The 18,083-nt window shown below is 53.7% G+C and overlaps 1 protein-coding gene across 1 annotated transcript; it reads right to left on the reverse strand.

Moving 5' to 3' along the window:
* Positions 1-10,655: 10,655 nt before the first annotated feature.
* Positions 10,656-15,584, reverse strand: LOC119095187 (uncharacterized). Its single transcript, XM_037218062.1, has 8 exons — positions 15,381-15,584; positions 14,766-14,860; positions 13,699-13,822; positions 13,028-13,266; positions 12,409-12,493; positions 11,698-11,832; positions 11,073-11,217; positions 10,656-10,660 (listed from the first exon to the last, which is right to left on the reverse strand). The coding sequence occupies exons 1-8, from the start codon at positions 15,582-15,584 to the stop codon at positions 10,656-10,658; spliced, it is 1,032 nt and encodes a 343-aa protein (XP_037073957.1).
* Between the last annotated feature and the right edge of the window lie 2,499 nt (positions 15,585-18,083).

Genomic DNA, 18,083 nt, shown 5'->3' on the forward strand with positions numbered 1-18,083 from the left:
AGAATCGGGCAGTGCGGAACTTTGAATGCGTCATTTGCCGAAGGAGTTCTGGTCCTTTGAAAGCTCTAATAATAAAAGAGCTGTTTCCTTTGGCGAGCACTATCGTCCTGGTGTCTGATGGAGCTGTACAGTGGGGTGTGGCGACGGACTGGCCCTCGCCTGGCTGCGTGTCCGCCATTCGGGGATCAGAACGGGCGGCGATACCGAGCCACGGGAGCTGCGACAGCAGACCAGGCACGACCGAGCTATTCCCGGGCTGGGGTGGTGATCAGATGAGGTAGACATATCACCATAATCTAGCCCCCACTTGGCTTCCCCTTGGATGCACGGACTCTAAGGCAGCGCGGCGTTTTCGGCGCCATGTTGCGGCGGGCACAGCCCGTTTACCGCGGGGCGCGCGCGGGGGGGGGGGGGACTGACAGGTGCCCGGTCCCCCTCCTGTGCCATTTTGAATCTGTCGAGGAAAGACGCGACAAGGGGGACTGAGCCGCGACCGCACCGCGACCACGTGGCACGTGCAGGTCATGCCATGTGGTTCTGTTCAGGAGTCCGCCCGTACAGGAGAAAGTCACACCCGCGACAGCAGCGGCCATTGGCCGACGCTGGTGCACGGTCAACTTGTGAGGCTGGTGACACGCGTCAGGCTTCATTATACGTTGAAATCGACGTGTGATGAAAATGAGCGGGCGAGCTTAGCAACAAACAGTGTCAGCTAGCATATGCCGGCCATCCGCCTGGCTCATTCCGCGGAGGTAACGGATCTTGCGCGCAATTTGACCCAGGTGTGGTTTGGGTATTCAGCGCCTGCGGGTTTCTAAGAGAAATTCAGCGATGCCGCTGAAATGCGTAGGAGATACAGTTGTATAATCTCAGGGCACCAGCAGTCGTTGTTCATTGATTGTTAAATATTTTAACCTCACACACCGAAGCCAAACCCGTAAGTTAAGTGCATTTGCGAGGAACACTATGCACCTACGTAGGGCAGAAGCAACAGCTTTATTCTTTGGAGAAAAACCAGGAGAACGGGGATATAGATGCGTTAACATCTTGGCTTCAGCTATTCGTTTCGATGAAGCCAAACCCGTCAAATCTGGTAAACATCTCCTGCGCATTGATGAAGATGAACTTTCAAAAAAGCGCCGGTGGCTCGGTGGCACGTCGGTAGCTTTCTTTTTCGGAACGAGTCAGTCGGCTGGTGCGTCATTGTACGGTGTTTCTCTTCGGGCACACGCATGCATGCACACCAGTGTCCACTTGCGCAGGTGGCTCCATATAAAACGGCATAACACATCCACTTGAGGAAGAGACTTAAGGACTCTTCTCCGGTTGATATGAAGACGATGTTCTGTTGTCGTCCTGAAAGATCCTTTCTCGTCCGCTTGCGGCTTTGTTAAGCTTTCAAGTCGCCCATCTCCTGACCAGAGGCGAAATTTACAGAAAAAACGCTGAAAATTCCGACCGGATCTGCACGCAAGTTGTTTGCATGCAGCACCATAGGCTCGAACACAACTTTCTGCTGGGATGCAGCTGCGCCTCCACTGAATAGCAAAGTTCTGCCAATCACGAGATCAATTCTACCGAAGCATACACATTCCGTCTTCTCAGAAAGCACGTCGGCAGGGGAAAGACAATGAGCGCTTTACCCTCCCTAGCCCATACTTTACACCCGATCAATCCGTGAGCATTTCCGAAATTCGGGAACAATAAGAGTAAGTTCGTGTTTTTTTTTCTTCTCCGCAATGATTCTTCCTCAGTCCAAGTTTGTGTCCTTTTAGCAAAACATCCCTTGCGCCGCCATTACTAACGGACTCCGAGCTCACGACTCTACAGCTATCTGCCAGCCCTGTTGCTTGCCGTGTGTCTTGTCTGCAGTAAGACAATTTCTGGCCTTAGATGTCCACTTTCACCCCGTCCACTAACATGGCTTTTAACAAAGTTTTTTTGTTGTATACTTTGCAGCCCGAAGTAAATGCAACATTTCACATTCGAATACCATGGGAAATATGACATTGGTTTATTTGTGGAAAAGTTCCACGATGTGTGTCGATGCCGGGCTTTGATGTCAACGCCCGGCTATCGCAGTAGCATCAGGCAAATGCCATTTGACGGAAAAGAGGACGAAAACCGTACCAGCAAAACCGTACTTTCGTCTGCGGCCGCTTTCATTTAGATTTCAGTTTTACTGCAGAATTGTTCATCTTTCTCATAAGAGTACAGTGACATTGTGTAATATCTTACGGTGGCTTAGCTGCACCGTCGCCAGGCTTGCCGTCGCCGTACCTTTTTTGTCATCCACTCAAGCGTGGCGGTGCTTTCGCTCCAGCAATGTGATGCAACATTGCCTTGTCCAGTCGTTGTCTCGTTGTCCGGGTGGCTGCGTATTGGCGTCATCGGCGTGCCGCGAGATGACGCTCTAGGTGCTGACGACGCTGACTACGCGGCGTCGGATTCATGCCACCCGTGCATTTTCTGATGTGTGTATCATCCTGCACCTTATGCGTCTGGTCCTGTACAGCATCTACTTAGCTTTTTCTACGCTTAGGTGCACAAGTTTGCGTGATCAACGTGGATTCGCAGAAACCGTTTTCAATACCAGGCAAAATGTCCTGCTGCGTGTTGGGGAATGCGTGACGAGAAGAAGCCCAGGAATGCTGCAGTACCAACGAAGTTTACATGCGTGAACTCTGTACGGGATACACACTCACGGTACACTCAGTCCACATGTAAGTAAAAGCGTGCATGTAAATAATGGTCAAAATTCAGTTCATTCCAATCTCACGTATTTAAAACATGACGTTCAGCCCTTGTAAAAATATTAATTCGCATCACATCCGGCACAGAAAAGCAACATATGTTCACGATCGATATTACCTCACACGTCAGCCACGGCTACTCTCTTCACGTTGACAGTAGCCCTGCATCGTGGTCAAAATGTGGAAAAGCCGATTTGCCAAAATAGTAGCGAATGTAGCCCAGCCGGGATTTGCTTGCGTATTTGCCCTGCACAGAAAATAAGTCATGTCCACCACTAAACAGCACCCAACCGTGGTATTTGGGTTAGTCATTAATAACGTAAACAAAATGGGATGAACGGCATCTGTATTGCAAATCATAAACATCTCGCAACAACCTAAAAGATACTCCGTAGTGCGAAAGCCCTGCTCCTACGGACAGACCTAGTCGCTAGACGTTGAGTCGTGCATAAATCGTTGGTATTCCCCCAATTTGGGTTCAAAACTCTGCAGGTGAGCAGTGCACAAAGTACATGTGTACAAAGTACGTTAACATTGCTGGATTTCGTGTGAGAAGGCTTGACATATGTATTGTGTAAATGGTACTGAGTTAAGTATGTTGAACACCTTTGTGTTTCACTTTCGGAATGTAGCTTAAGTAAAGTAACCCGTACAGTCTAAATGTACTTGCATATGCCTCTGGGGCTGCAGGCATTGTACTCCAATATAAGGTTACACAGTGCTACATTTCTTCCCTCACCGCCGCCTTTCAAAGCAAACGGCGGTTGTCATGTTTGCGCCAAATGCATATACTAACAAATACAGGTCCCCTAAAAAATCGACAGTTTGCATGTCCTTTCTATCATATGGCATAGCACGTACCGAACGAATCGCACCGTTGCGCAGGTCACCTCGAATCGACGAATAAAGCCAGGGTGAGTATTGTTCCCATCAACTGAAATGCTTAGGCCGAGTTCATTCCATTCCAATACTGTCGTTTAAACGCAAAAGTGCCTAAGTGTTATGTTAACTAATGGTTCTCAGGCCGTTCTGCCTTTGGAAGGCAGAATACGCTGGAGCCGGTCAATTTTTTAACGTTTCTTGACGCCTCTTCATTCCTTCCGCGGCCCTCAGTTGTCAACGGCCGGGTCGCTTATGACTGTACTCATGTATCTGTGCAGGGCATATAGTTTAAACCATTGCGCCATTTCACAACACCTGTAAATTGTAATGTTTATGCCGCCAGCAACAGTGTCATCAGGTGAGCGATGAGGCTGTGTCCCCCGAGGACGGTCAAGATGCATCTCGTCGAGGCAATGTACGCTTCTCGTCAGCCGAGCGGGGTGGCTGGGACATGTGCTAGACTACATGGACAACCTTCCGTAGTTAGTGTGTGCCTGTGTGATATCCTCCTCATATAGACTGAGCTATTTCGAAAGTTTGAGATATTGACTACGCGGTGATGAAAAGCCAGCTATGTGGATTGCTTTGCTTAGTGAAACTTGCGCTCTTCGAAGCTGTGATTATCAGACAATCGAGGCACTTTGTTTATCCACGCGCACGGTTGCTGCTCTTGTGCTGCCCATCTGTACCCCTTCCTAGTCATTAGCATAGCTCGGCCGTCCTCATATTTTATGATTAAATCGGCTACAATGGAGGGCGAGCATTTCTTCCAAGCTCAGATACCGGTGATATTCCACACCTCCTGTACCTTACACTGCGCCATCTTCTCCCCAATGGCGGCTCGCAGCAATGCGCCCCGTCTACTGCAACTGGCGGAGTCATGCCAGCAGGCGCACGCGTGCACTCACGTGCAATGACTTATTAAGTGGCCATCCATATAGTGCATAGCTGTACACGTGCCACGTACCGTATTTTTCGGATTTCTTGCCACCCTGTCATCACGTAACGTGCCATGACGTTTGACATTTATCCCGACCTTGATGTTATGTGACATGAGCTCGTGCCGATCACAATTAGCTGGATTTGCGTTTTTCATGCAACCGAACGTCAAACACGCAATTGCTTGTGACTAGAATTCGCGCCTTTCCGTGATTTGATCTATGTTTGACGACTCTTTTTAGTGTACAGCGGGGTACATGAAATAAAAGACGAAAATGATTTATTTCATATTCCAGCGTGGCATCTGCAGAACACTGCGCCATTAAAATACCTGGTGTGGTCCTGCCCATTAAGGTAACACAGTCAGAGAAGGTATTTGTGTCATTGTCATGCCTTTTGCGTGGGCGTGAGATAAACATATTCTTCATAGATAATGCATTACACGCGTACAATCTTATGAGCCCTTTCTCTATGCATCCTATTTTCAAGCTTTTGCTTTCCCATTTTTTTTTTGTCCTCGATACTGCTAGTGTGGTGACAACCTGCCGCTAGAAATGAAACACCTCCTGCTTTCTCCTTAAATGATAGTAATTGCAACGAGATGGTAGTGATAGCCTGGGTGAAGCCAACTCCATCAGGGGTGTTACTTCACATGCATTTGGGGGGAGGAACTGAGCCCCCCCCGCCCCCCCCCCCCAATGCTGACTTGAGCCCCCCAAGCTCTTCCGAGGCCTTTCAATGCACATGAGCAAATAGGGAATACTTAATCAAATAAATACAGACCAAATATATCCACTATTGATATACTAGGTAGTAGATACCTAAACGCACCACTCGTCATCGCATGCTAATTTTGTACCTAGCGGTATCCTGTAGTTACCTATAATATAATTGTCATGCTGAATCCTGCACATGTTAAGCCAGTGTGCAAATGTTTGAAAGCTTTTTTCATATGACAAGCCTGGATCGGAAGAAATAACACTGAAGTGTAATATGCGGCAGCTTTTAAAAGCACAGGGTGAACGTGATATAAGGTACCGCATGTTTTCCCAACAGTGGCGAGCATATTTGTCGCATAATCGCGGCTGTGTGGTTATAGCACAATATTAGCGATAGCAGCGGTTGTCGGAGATTTCTTATGTATATTTATTTCGATGTCTTTTTTTCTGTGAATGACATCCCATTCTAAGCTTTCCACAAAAAGGTAGCTCACATTTACTTGGAATGGTAAGTTATTCCTCCACAATACAAAACTGAATGTTCCAAACATCAAACAAAATATTTTGGTATCGAGGACGCGAATTCAAACGGCCATTATCCCGCAGAAATCATGTTTGGGAGCTGGTTAAGTCAACCTCTTCGGCTGAGCCCTCCCCCCCCCCCCACACCGATTTGGTGAAGTAACACTCTTGATCTCCATGCATGCAGCCTTTGGGGTTCAATCTTCCTCGCCAAACCACCAGGCCAAAATCATCAGCACGACACTAAGCGTAGAATGGACAAAAGCAAACTTGACCCAAATTAGATTCTTTTAAACGTAACCGGCCGATATCAAAATGTGCCAGCGCCGCTGCGACATTATGGTGACGATGTACCAGCACCGCTGCGACATTATGGTGACGATTTGCCAGCGCCGCTGTGACATTATGGTGACGATATGTCAGCACCGCTGCGACATTATGGTGACGATATGCCAGCACCGCTGTGACATTATGGTGACGATATGCCAGCGCCGCTGCGACATTATGGTGACGATATGCCAGCACCGCTGCGACATTATGGTGACGATATGCCAGCACCGCTGCGACATTATGGTGACGATATGCCAGCACCGCTGCGACATTATGGTGACGATATGCCAGCACCGCTGCGACATTATGGTGACGATATGCCAGCACTGCTGCGGCATTATGGTGATGATATGCCAGCGCCGCTGCGACATTATGGTGACGATAGGCCAGCGCCGCTGCGACATGTTGGTGTCATTCAGTGAATCACTCCACGTTAGGTCCGCGGATGCAGTGCAAGGCTCCGTTGAGAGGCTGCACAGATATATGTGGCGTCGTCTGGCCTAGCCAGACGAGATCACAGGCTAAACAAGTCCTAACATCAGCTAATGACAAAGTATGTGACGTCAGCCGCCCGGCCAGCCATCCCCTTTGACTGACGTCACACTTTCGATTCATGGTTGCTTTGCAACCACTGATGGTAAGTAACGTCACATAGCTGTCAGCATCGAGGAACACAAATTCTCAAAGTTGTACAGCGACAGTTTCAAGGCACTCAGATACACGCTGGCTGGCCGCTCGTCGTATTTCTGAAGCGTTCCTATGCCACCGCTGTTTCACCTTCATTCGATTGATAGGAGACAAAATGCAAGTCTTAAAGTTATAAGAGGCTGAAAAATGGGGGTGAGAGAGCGGTTCAGGTCCCTACGACCAGATGTCACGACACATGAAAGACTGATGTTATTGATGGAGACTGGACCGGGCAATGGCTGCAGTAATGCTCATGAGTCGATGTCAGGTACCACGCATGTTTGTGCCCGAACCAGGTGCAATCCCGTTCCAGGGTGTTTTTTTAAAGGATTTATGTCAAATCTGGTCGATCAGAGCTGACTGAGATAGGAAATTAGCTGTGCCGCGTCAGCCAACGTACCGTGCGCAAAGCTTAGAGTGTCTCAAGTTTCAACACTGAAATCGACGGCCACGAGCCGGTAAGCAGCCAACGTTACCCTCTCCAAAGCGGGATCAAACACAACCCTCCGTGGCCAAACCGGGACAGACCGTGTCTTAAAAGCCACATTGGAGCATAGGTCCATTTTCGTGGCCAGCGTCCACCGTTTTATTATTACGGAATTATATACTTATTGTCCGCCGGTGTTAGCGTGTTTCTCAATACTTTGCCACAGGCGCCTAACACATAAACTGTTCCAAATTCACCGACCACATCAATTAAAATTGTCATGTCATGACAGCCCAAAACCAGCCTTTATTCCAGTGATGCTATTTGTAAAACGTGCGCAGAGGCTACGCGCGGGCACATCTTCACTTACTGAGTTCACAGAACGAGGATAAAGCGAGACAGATCCACGAGAAGATGCATATGAAGAATCTACTGCAGAAAGGACCCCCTGGCTTTCCCACTCTTGGAGAGGCTGGGCAAAGGCCACAAGTCTGCGTCAGCTGATGCCGTGGAGGATCCCCTTAGGTGCTAGCCGTGGGGGTCGTCAGAGGCCCGCTGTGTCGGCCTGCGCGCCAATCCTCCAGCACGGTCTAGGTCGAGAGCCTAGGTCTAGGTAGAGTGCCTAGGTGTAGGTCGAGAGCCTAGGTTTAGGTAGAGAGCCTAAGTCTAGGTCCGAGAGCCTAGGTCCAGATCGAGAGGCCCTCTACGGCTTCCACTCCAACAATAATCGCCAGTGGCGCTCCGAACCGGTGCAACCCGCTCAATACTCCCTGACGCGAGGCCAAGGGACAGGGCTGCCGTAGTAGCAGCGCGGTTGCAGCATTTGGTGTAAGTGGTGGTCTCGAAATCGTCCATGGTGATTGGGGAGTTCTGTATTGCAATCATATGCATTATGCGCATTGATTGATAACATCTATCGAGTTCATGAAACAGTTGAGCATAATGGCGTGTATTAGATACAAGAACATATGCATACATGCTGACCAGCTTACACGTCATTTTTAAGGGTTTCAGAATCAACTGCCTTTCGCTCATCTCGCATAAATACCCTTAACCTGTCACCCAGAACTGACATGCCAATCGTCAATGTAATGAGCCTGCATATTGTTTAAATGCACTGCAAACGCACACCCACACAATCCACACGGCATGTTAAGCTTTAGGGCACAGGAAAACTCTTTAGATTGGGTAGCTTCCTGTTTGGTCACTTGCCAAAGCAATGGACCAAAAGAAAGTCTCCCAAGCCACATCCTTGTTACTTTTACAACGTTCGCTTTGAAACACATTCGGTTCCATTCATTAAGGTTGTATGAAATTGGCCTTGTCTTTAACCGAATTCAATGGCTTCAGGTGAACAGAAAAGTACTTATCATGGCTGCACAAAATACCAGTACAGACACATTATGTGTGCCGGGTTTCATGGTACTTGGTCGGGTAGTCGCAAGACCGCAATTCCTCGCCGTGAATGAAGCGACAAAAGACTACAACAACCATAAAAAGAACACACCTCCATATATCATGTCTTCAAACAAGCTCAGCTTGCTTTGCGGGTAAGCACGCGCTGTAACTCCAGCACAGCTCCTTGGACGGAATCTCACCACTACGCACGAACTGTAACTCCAGCACAGCTCCTTGGACGGAGTCTCCCCACTAAGCACGCGCTGTAACTCCAGCACAGCTCCTCAGACGGAGTCTCACCACGTAACAATCCAACGCTTACAGTTACAACCGCGCCCGGCATCTGAGCAAGCCACACAAATCTCACCGTTCACTCAGCGCTAGCAGCTTCCAAGCAACAGCTGAACATCATCGCTTACAGGCTACCGCGCTGGGGCCTGACGCACGCCGCCGTCCGCCACCACCCACCCATTCCACACCCATCGCTGCCTCTTCGTCGCAAGAAGCGGGCTCGGCGTTCCACCAGGTCACCACGAGCCGACGACCAGGCGGCAGTGCAGCCATCGCCCTTGAGCCGTTCGCGACTCCTCCAGCTCGGCACGCATCCATCGCAGACTTGACAACGCGACGTTCCCACGGCGACGAAGGTGGAGCGCGCGTGCTCAGTACAGCGCCGACGGCAGGTCCATGATCCGGTTGGAGATGTTCATCCTGGCCACGGTGGCGAGGGTGTTGCTGCTGCTGTAGTCTGGCGAGGGGGTTCGGATGTCTCGCAGCGGTGCCGAGTAGCGGCCCGCGTTCTTGTGCCCGCGCACCACGAACCCGCGTGACTGGGGCAGCGGGTAGTCGAACGCCTCCCGCCCCTCACCCGCGCCGTCGCCCTCACCAGAGACCGAACCGGAGCCGGGGCGTGAGCCTGAGCCCGAGCCGGAGCCGGAGCCGGAGCCGGAGCCGGAGCCGGAGTCGCGCTCCGTCCTGCGTCGCCGCTGCGGCCGCGTCGGCGGCTGCTCGGCCGCCGCCGGTCGCCTCTCGGCCAGCCAGCGCTGCATGCGCTGCTCAGCTGTCCGCTGGAAGCGTTCAGCGCGCTCGCGCTCGCGCTCGCGCGAGCTCGGCCGCCGCTCGGCTGCGAGCGCGTCGCGCGAGCGCGTGCGCCGCGGCTGCTGCGGCGCGCGCGGCGGCGCGGCGGCGCGCGGCCCGTCGCGCGGCTCCCGCAGCGACAGCTGGTCGACGCTGCCGCGCCAGTGGCGGGCGGCGTCCAGCGCTGAGCCCTGGTGGAAGCTGCCCGAGCGCTGCACGGCCGGCCGGCGCGGCTCCGGGCCCAGGTCGTCCACGAACGTCTGACGTCGGCGCAGCGCGGCGCCGCGCGCGTAGTGGAAGCTGCGGGTGCTCTCCGTCTCCACGGCGCTGCGGGAGGGCACGGATTCAGAGGGGTGAGGCGCCAGTACTCAGGGAGAGGCTGAGGGGGACGTCCAAATACCCACAGCGGTGTGCGTGATGCTGCCTCTGCTTATGAACAAAGACCTATAATTTCACAATGCGACAATGCATTGCAAACACATACACGTACTCATCACTGCCATGGACGTCAATGACATGCAACCATGCTCTTCTACTGTTAAACATCCCGTCATCAACATAGCTGAACGCGTGCCTGCCACCAATCAGCCTAAAGAGACAACCATCAGGGAATGCACTCAGCTGTTGTCAGCACAAATATACTATCACACCTCCATCATGACACCACAATCCCACTTCATCGCTCCGGCCGCCGCTCAGCCGGCGCGCGGCCGCACCTGGAAGGCCGCAGGTCAGCCGGCCGGCGGTGGCTGCCCTGGCTGGTGGCGTCGCTGGTCTCGGTCAGGCTGTCCGGCCGGCCGCGCGCCACCAGCCGCTCCGGGCTGGCGGCGCGCCGCGTCGAGCCGCGCGCCGGCGGCCTCGGCTGCCGGCTGGGCACGATGTGACGCTCGCGCGAGCCGCGCGACTTGCGCGGCGGCGGGCTCAGGCTGTCCAACGCGTCAGACGAGCAGCTGCGGCCTGCGGAGGAGCAGTGACATCTAGCGGCGCCTGGCAAAACCACTGACTGGTGGCACCGCCGCTATTGGCCTCTAGTGTGAAACAGGCTTTGGTGGCGCGGGCATCGCTCAGTTGCTAGTAAGCTTGCTCAATAAGGATGCTTAGGCATCCGTTTTATTCATAGGTCAGTCGTTGAGGTGCCGTCTAAGATATTCGTAGCATCTGAGCCATACTGACCATAGACCCAGCTTCAACTTTGTGCAGAAACAATGAACAAGCAACATAAAACCTAACACTACAGACAACGTGCTCGGGATCACCTGGCCCCGCTGCCCCCGTCTGAGAATCAACGATCCCCTAACCTCGCACGCGGGCCGCCAACCAGATTTGAGAGCCACTGACCCGAGATGAGGCTGAGCGAGGACTCGGCGTTGTCGATGACGCTGGTCAGCTGGTCCATGGCCTCGCGGATGTCGTCGGAGGCGCAGCTACGCCGACCGCACGGCGCCGCCGCCGTCGGCATGTTCTGGTACAGGCAGTGGTCCGACTGCGGGCAGAGGAGGAAGCGGCAGTTAGCCGTGAAGCCGCATCGTCAGGACGGGACGAAGCGGTGATGGGAGCCCGAACTGCATCGGTAGCAGTCGATGCCATGCTGGTGGTTAACACAGAATGACTCCACGATGTCATTGCTCTCTTCTCTATTCTTAATGTGGCTCCGCAACTACCCATCAGCCGATGTAGCTCTAACATATCCCCCGAAAACTGCCTGTAAAGATCGTCAACGGCATGCCGGTCAACAAATCTGCAGCAGATGACTGCAAGGCAAAATTAACGCAGGCAATACGAACTGCACGGGCCGATAAGAGAAACGCAGACTGAATTTTCGCCCACCCGCCGCTTTTCGAGTGGTTCTGCAGCCTAAACAAAACACCAAGGCCAGGGACCATCGGGTGACCACAAACTATTTAGCCACCGGGATAAGCAGGGCAGGCTAGCCGTCTTCCCATCTCCACGCGTGTCGCCTCACCAGCGCCGTGGGATATGGGGAGCCGCCGGCGCGCGGCTCGCCTGGCTCGAACAGGATCATGTCGTTCTTCACTTCGATCGTCTCCTCGCAGACTTTCTCCTTCTCGAAGTCGGACGGCGAGAGGCGGCCCTGAGTCTGGCGGCGAGCGGAGGTGAGCGTCAGGCGTGACGGGCGGCCCCCGGCGCCTCGTCACGCGCCGCGTGTCTGAGCAGCTCACCAGAGGCTACGCTGCCATCGGAAGATCTAACTGTAAGCACATATAATTCCTGGAGGGTGGGATTTTTTCTTAAATGACGACAGTGCGGTTGTAAGTTTTACCATCCCAATGTAAAAAGGCTTAAGCGTCATTTTCTTTCGATGCAGGTCGAGGAGGTGTGAGGTGTGCATCTTGTGATATAAAGGCAAAAACTGGGGGAAATTTGCATTCATTATACAAACATGTCCCAACTCCTTTTTGCTAAGCACATAAGCATATTTAATGCGCCGAGGCCCAAAAATGCTCCCCCTGAACAATTTGTCTGGCGGCGGACACTTAGGTGTTTTTGGCTTTCGACGACAGAGTTATAAAATGCACGACTGCAGATGAGAAGACGAGCACTAAGACTGCTAATTCCTCATGCAGTTATTTAGTAACCACGGTTTACTGCGTCAGCAAGTAGAGTTTTCATAAAAGCAGTGAGGCCACGCCCTGCTCGTTGCATGGTCGCTCACCCGGCCGCCCCTGCTGCCGTCCTCGCTGCTTGCCTTCTTCTCCTCCCGCTTGACATCCTTCGCCACGGTCGGCTCGCTGCCATCGCTGTGGCTCGCCAGAGACAGCGACAGTGACGACAGTGTCGACATCGCAGAGGCCGTGGAACTGACATCCGCTTCTTCTCTAGCTCCGCCCGCCGGCGGCGGCGAGAAGCTCGAATACGCACGGCCGCCGACAGGTGGCTCTGCCACGACAATCGGCAGGCTCTCGCGGCTGGCGCGGCTAGTGCGGCTGGTACGGCTGACGCGGCCTGGTGGGGCGCCAACCTGCGCCTCCAGCTGCTCGAGCCGGGAGTTCTGGATGCTCTCCTTGTGGCGGAGAGTTTGGATGCAGCTGATGTGCTTCTGCAAAGTCCACCAACACGACATGATCCCGCTACTGCATGCATAATACGTAAGTGGCAACCTGATATATGTTACGTGGTGCGCATGGTAGTGATTTGGCCATTGAGTTCACCTGTGAGACGAGCTGTTGTGCAGCTGTTAAGGCGCAGATAACCACACATCTGCCCTACAGGCACACGGTTGGATCCCGTGAGTGGATCCGAAATCCTCAGGGAGTCCCTGACAAATCCCCCACCTCGGGATCACGAGACCCTTCACGCGATTCAAGCGCGTGTCCGATGACCGGCTGTTCCGCTTCTCTGCGGGTCTGACCTTGACCTCCTGGTGGAGGGCGTCCTTCTCGACACGGAGCCGGGCAGAGTGTGCCCGCTCCGCCAGCAGCTGCGCGTACAGCTCCTCCACGTCCAGGTACTGCTGCTGCCATCTGTCAAGCTCATCCCGAAGCGCCGCACTCTCGTTGGTGGATGACAGGAACTGAGAACAAGCACGCATTTTGGGTGACTGCAGGCGAGCGCCGTCAAACTGCTGCTCGCCAAGAGCGGATAAGCCCCTTAGGTACGAGCTTTTGTCAGGAGTGGACGATCAAAACGCGGATTCTAAGGACGCCATCGGCATGGCCTGCCAGCCCAACCAGCTGGCACGTTGCCCCGCTAAACAACATCATCCAACACACCATCACGTCACCGGCCCTGTGAGCCCACCCCTTCATAATGAGGCAGTCGTCTTAAGGACGGCTGGAGAATGTACTGTGGGACGAGTGCAGTGGCAACAATCACCTCCCGCTATCAAGAACAAAATTAACTGCAGCGTGTTCGTTCCGGCAGCTTTGAAACATCAACCTCTCCAAACCACATCTGACTGCTCCCACCGCTCCCGACCCGTGGGCAGCGAGCACCACGTTCGCACCTTCCTGATGATGCTGACATCGAAGCCGGCCTCCTCGATCTCGGCCTGCAGGTGGACCCGCTCCTTCTTGCTGGCTGCCAGCTCGGTCAGACGGTTCAGGAAGCGAAGGCACGCAAGCTGGAAACTGTGCACAATCCAGTAGATTAGCACCGTGCTCGAGTTATACGCGCGATCGACGTGGGCAGCATCTGCGTCGGCTGCACAGCCGATTTGGGCTCAAGAATTTGACGTCGGTCTCGCATTCACGTACGCAGGGAGGGTTTTTGAACAGAAAGCTTATCATCGTCTTTCACTGCTGGATGTCGATGCGCAGAGATCAGATGAATCGGATGCTCGGCTACGAGCGCAGGCGACAGGTGTCGGGAAATATCCGAAACTATGGCGACAAATTGTTGGTGCGTACCAAAATTTTGACACCATTTGACCTCCATGTACTTTCGTTAGCCCATTTCAATTTTTTTCCTCAAATTATCCGTACACACAGGTCATGCACTAACACAGTACGTACACTCGGCAGCCAGTAATGTGTCGTGCGATTACAACAGCTCTTTTTTAGGAAAATGGGTATATGAGCAAAAAATTGCTTCTCGTAGCAGTTGCTTTTTCCTTGCAAGAGACTATTACGAATTGTTTGCCCGATGACTTTAATAGGTTCGCTTCAATAGGCTCAGAGTACCTGCTACGCAAAGCTTGCTGCATGCATCTTGAACCTCCCTCCAGATTGATCCGTCCAGTTCAAATGATGAGTTTCCCATCCCTTTGGCCTTTCAATCGCCAACTGCGTAAAGGACTGCCCTACCTACTTTCACTGCAATATCTACGCGGCATTTTTTTAAATTTCAGTACCATAGATCTACGTTACAGCTCGTCAGAGCACACCACAGCTGGCTACGACATGCAGCGCCCCCCCCCCCCCCCCCCCCATCAGCCACTGGCAAGTATCGGCCATGCGTCGGCCAGTACGACATCCAAGCACGCTGCCTGGCCCCATACACCGGGTCTGCGAGCCACGCCATCCACGGTCGACGCTCCGATCCCCCCCCCGCCCCCTCTCTCGCCGGCCTCACCTGGGCGCGCCGAACGAGGTCAGCATGCCGACCAGGAACTTGAAGCGCACTGGCTCACCGAAGCGGAGTCGCAGTGTGGAGGCGGCTTCCATCACCTGCTGGTGGCCGCGCGGCCGCGTCTCGCATGCCACGGTCAGCAGCTGGCGGCGCGAGTGACGCGGTCACCCAAAGATGGCGTTGGTGGGCGCGCGGATATACCCAGAGATGACGCTAGTGAGCGCGGTTACACAGGTAGGTGGCGCCGGCGAGTTTCTAATTGCACAGGGGGCGCAGCAGGCGACTGGGATGGTGGGGAAGAGGACACGGCGAGGTTCGGATGGCAATCGCTGCTGCGAGGTGACTCATGCACCGAGTCTCCGGCAGATGGCTCTGGCAGGCCGAGGGCGTGTCAAGCTGGAGATCGCCCGCCGGTCTGTGCCCTCGCCCTCGCATTTCAACAATGGTTGGTGTATTCCATGTGATGCCATAAGAACGGGTCCAAGCCCTCCTCAAAACCGTGACCGCGCCACCGGTCCCGGCCGCCGCCGCCCCCCCCCCCCCCCCACGACCACCCTCACGCGGGACGCAACTCCTCACACATGTGCCACCCTGCCGCCAGATGTCAGCAGCACTAACCTCCAGCGCCAGCGTGCGCGACTTGCTGAAGTTGCTCATGATGCAGACGGCCACCGTGTAGAGGCCATGTGAGTAGCCGACCAGCTTGGCGGCCGTCTCCTCGCAGCGCAAACAGTGCTTCAGGCAGAGCAGGCAGTCGTACTCGTCCGTCAGTGCGCGCCGGAAGAAGTTGTGGTGCTCCTTGGAGCGGAGAGTGCCGTTCATCGCGGCTGCCGACCAGAGTCAGGCATTTGAGAGTCACGAGGTTTTAGGCGCTGTCGCGGTCGGCAGGGAGGAGGAGCAGCTGGCTGACGTGTAGTGTTGCGCCTTTTTAGGTCTACCTGACCTCTGCTTCCAAAAAGCTTGTGCAATAGAAGGTGAGAGCTACCTTATGACCCTCAGGCTCATCGTGTAGACAATTAACCAGTTTAATTTCGCAGTGACTGCGCAGAGGTCAGCTCTCGGGGCGCAAAACGCCGTTAATGAACGTAAAACTAGACTGCACAACGCAGGCGCGGTGCATTTTCCATGGTGGCGGAGCATCGCTTAACGGGAGGCGCAGCTATCCGGACAAGCAGGCGGCAAAACTACCGAGTCAGAAATCTTCAACGGAATCCCCGCACTCCCCCGTTACCGTGTTACGGTATGGGATGATTTAAAAGCAGTGTCTCCTGGAATGCGCAACATAACCGCAATGAATGCCGCGTGTGCACAGCTTATTTTGCAGAGACTATCCGACCACGCAGCGTCATGTCATGACACAGGCATCCTCATTACAGCATTTAACGGCCCAGTCGTCACGGTTTCCAGGAGAAGTTGCAGCCAAATCATCAAAGCTCTTTTGTGTGGCTACACAATAATTTTTCCCACACTGTTCTAGTTTTGGAATAGCGTAGGAAAGCTGCAGGGATATCATCCGGCTTACAACTTTTGTGTAACTTCAAAGGGATTGCTTATCGATATATTGGATCAGACCAGGGTATCTTCCTGAAACGTAGCATATGGACATCGAGAAAAGCTCGGTTCGATTCGCAACGACAATTGCTCTAAACACTGAAGCGAATCTACACATCTCCGAACGCCGTAGCTCGGTACGACATCAGTTTTACGCGCCGGGCCGTCTGCCCGCCCCGGCTATATTCCATATGGTGCCAGCGTGAGGCCATCTGTCCGGATGATGGCCTGACCTGCTGACCTCCGGGCGGGGAGCGGCATTAGCGCACATTCACGGCCCGCCCCGAGCCTCCGAGCCAGGCGGAACGGCGCGCTCCGTGCCCAGAGATAGGCGGATCCGCACCGGCCGGCTCCCGGTACAGAGCCCCAGCTCAAGCCAGCTACGGGCCCAGAGATCGGCGGATCCGCACCGGCTGGCTCCCGATACAGAGCCCCAGCTCAGGCCAGCTAAGGGTGCGGAGATCGGCGGCCGGCTCTCGATACAGAGCTTCAGCTCAAGCCAGCTACGGGTGCGGAGATCGGCGGCCGGCTCTCGATACAGAGCTTCAGCTCAAGCCAGCTACGGGTGCGGAGGTCGGCGGCCGGCTCTCGATACAGAGCCTCAGCTCAAGCCAGCCACGGGTGCGGAGGTCGGCGGCCGGCTCTCGATACAGAGCCTCAGCTCAAGCCAGCTACGGGTGCGGAGGCCGGCGGCCGGCTCTCGATACAGAGCCTCGGCTGAGACCAGCTACGGGTGCGGAGATCTTCGGGTGCGCACCGGCTGGCTCTCGATACAGAGCCGCGGCTCAAGCCAGCTACGCGATGTGGGAGAAACTCTATGATCAGAGCTCCCGGAGTACGTGAGAGACTCTATGGCATGCGTAAACCATATGGCGTTTGTAAATAGGGCTCCACAAACATATGACATATAACATCACTTCCGCGACTGACAGGGCATGTAATATTTAGTTCTTCCATTTCAGAAGTTGTTCACTGCATTGCGATCTAGGCCTTACACATGCCCACACACCTCTATTTGTTGGTGTGCAACATAACGACAAGATCATCGTGATCGATGGGAGCGCCAGTTATCGAAAAATACCCACGCAAAAACACTGACCATGTTTGACGCCAGAACTGCAACCAACTCCACCTACTCTAGACAACGATTGGTTTCTCTCTCTCTCTCTCTCTCTCTCCTCTCCTTCTCTCTCTCTCTCTCTCTCTCTCTCCTCTCTCTCTCTCTCTCTCTCTCTCTCTCTCTCTCTCTCTCTCTCTCTCTCCTCTCTCTCTCTCTCTCTCTCTCTCTCTCTCCTCTCTCTCTCTCTCTCTCTCTCTCTCTCTCTCTCTCTCTCTCTCTCTCTCTCTCTCTCTCTCTCTCTCTCTCTCTCTCTCTTCTCTCTCTCTCTCTCCTCTCTCTCTCTCTCTCCTCTCTCTCTCTCTCTCTCTCTCTCTCTCTCTCTATCTCTCTCTCTCTCTCTCTCTCTCTCTCTCTCTCTCTCTCTCTCTCTCTCTCTCCTCTCTCTCTCTCTCTCTATCTCTCTCTCTCTCTCTCTCTCTCTCTCTCTCTCTCTCTCTCTCTCCTCTCTCTCTCTCTCTCTCTCTCTCTCTCTCTCTCTCTCTCTCTCTCTCTCTCTCTCTCTCTCTCTCTCTCTCTCTCTCTCTCTCTCTCTCTCTCTCTCTCTCTCTCTCTCTCTCTCTCTCTCTCTCTCTCTCTCTCTCTCTCTCTCTCTCTCTCTCTCTCTCTCTCTCTCTCTCTCTCTCTCTCTCTCTCTCTCTCTCTCTCTCTCT

This window comes from Pollicipes pollicipes, unplaced genomic scaffold (assembly GCF_011947565.3).
Source record: "Pollicipes pollicipes isolate AB1234 unplaced genomic scaffold, Ppol_2.1 Scaffold_4219;HRSCAF=4965_pilon_pilon_pilon, whole genome shotgun sequence".
Classification (NCBI taxonomy): Eukaryota; Metazoa; Arthropoda; class Thecostraca; order Pollicipedomorpha; family Pollicipedidae; genus Pollicipes; species Pollicipes pollicipes.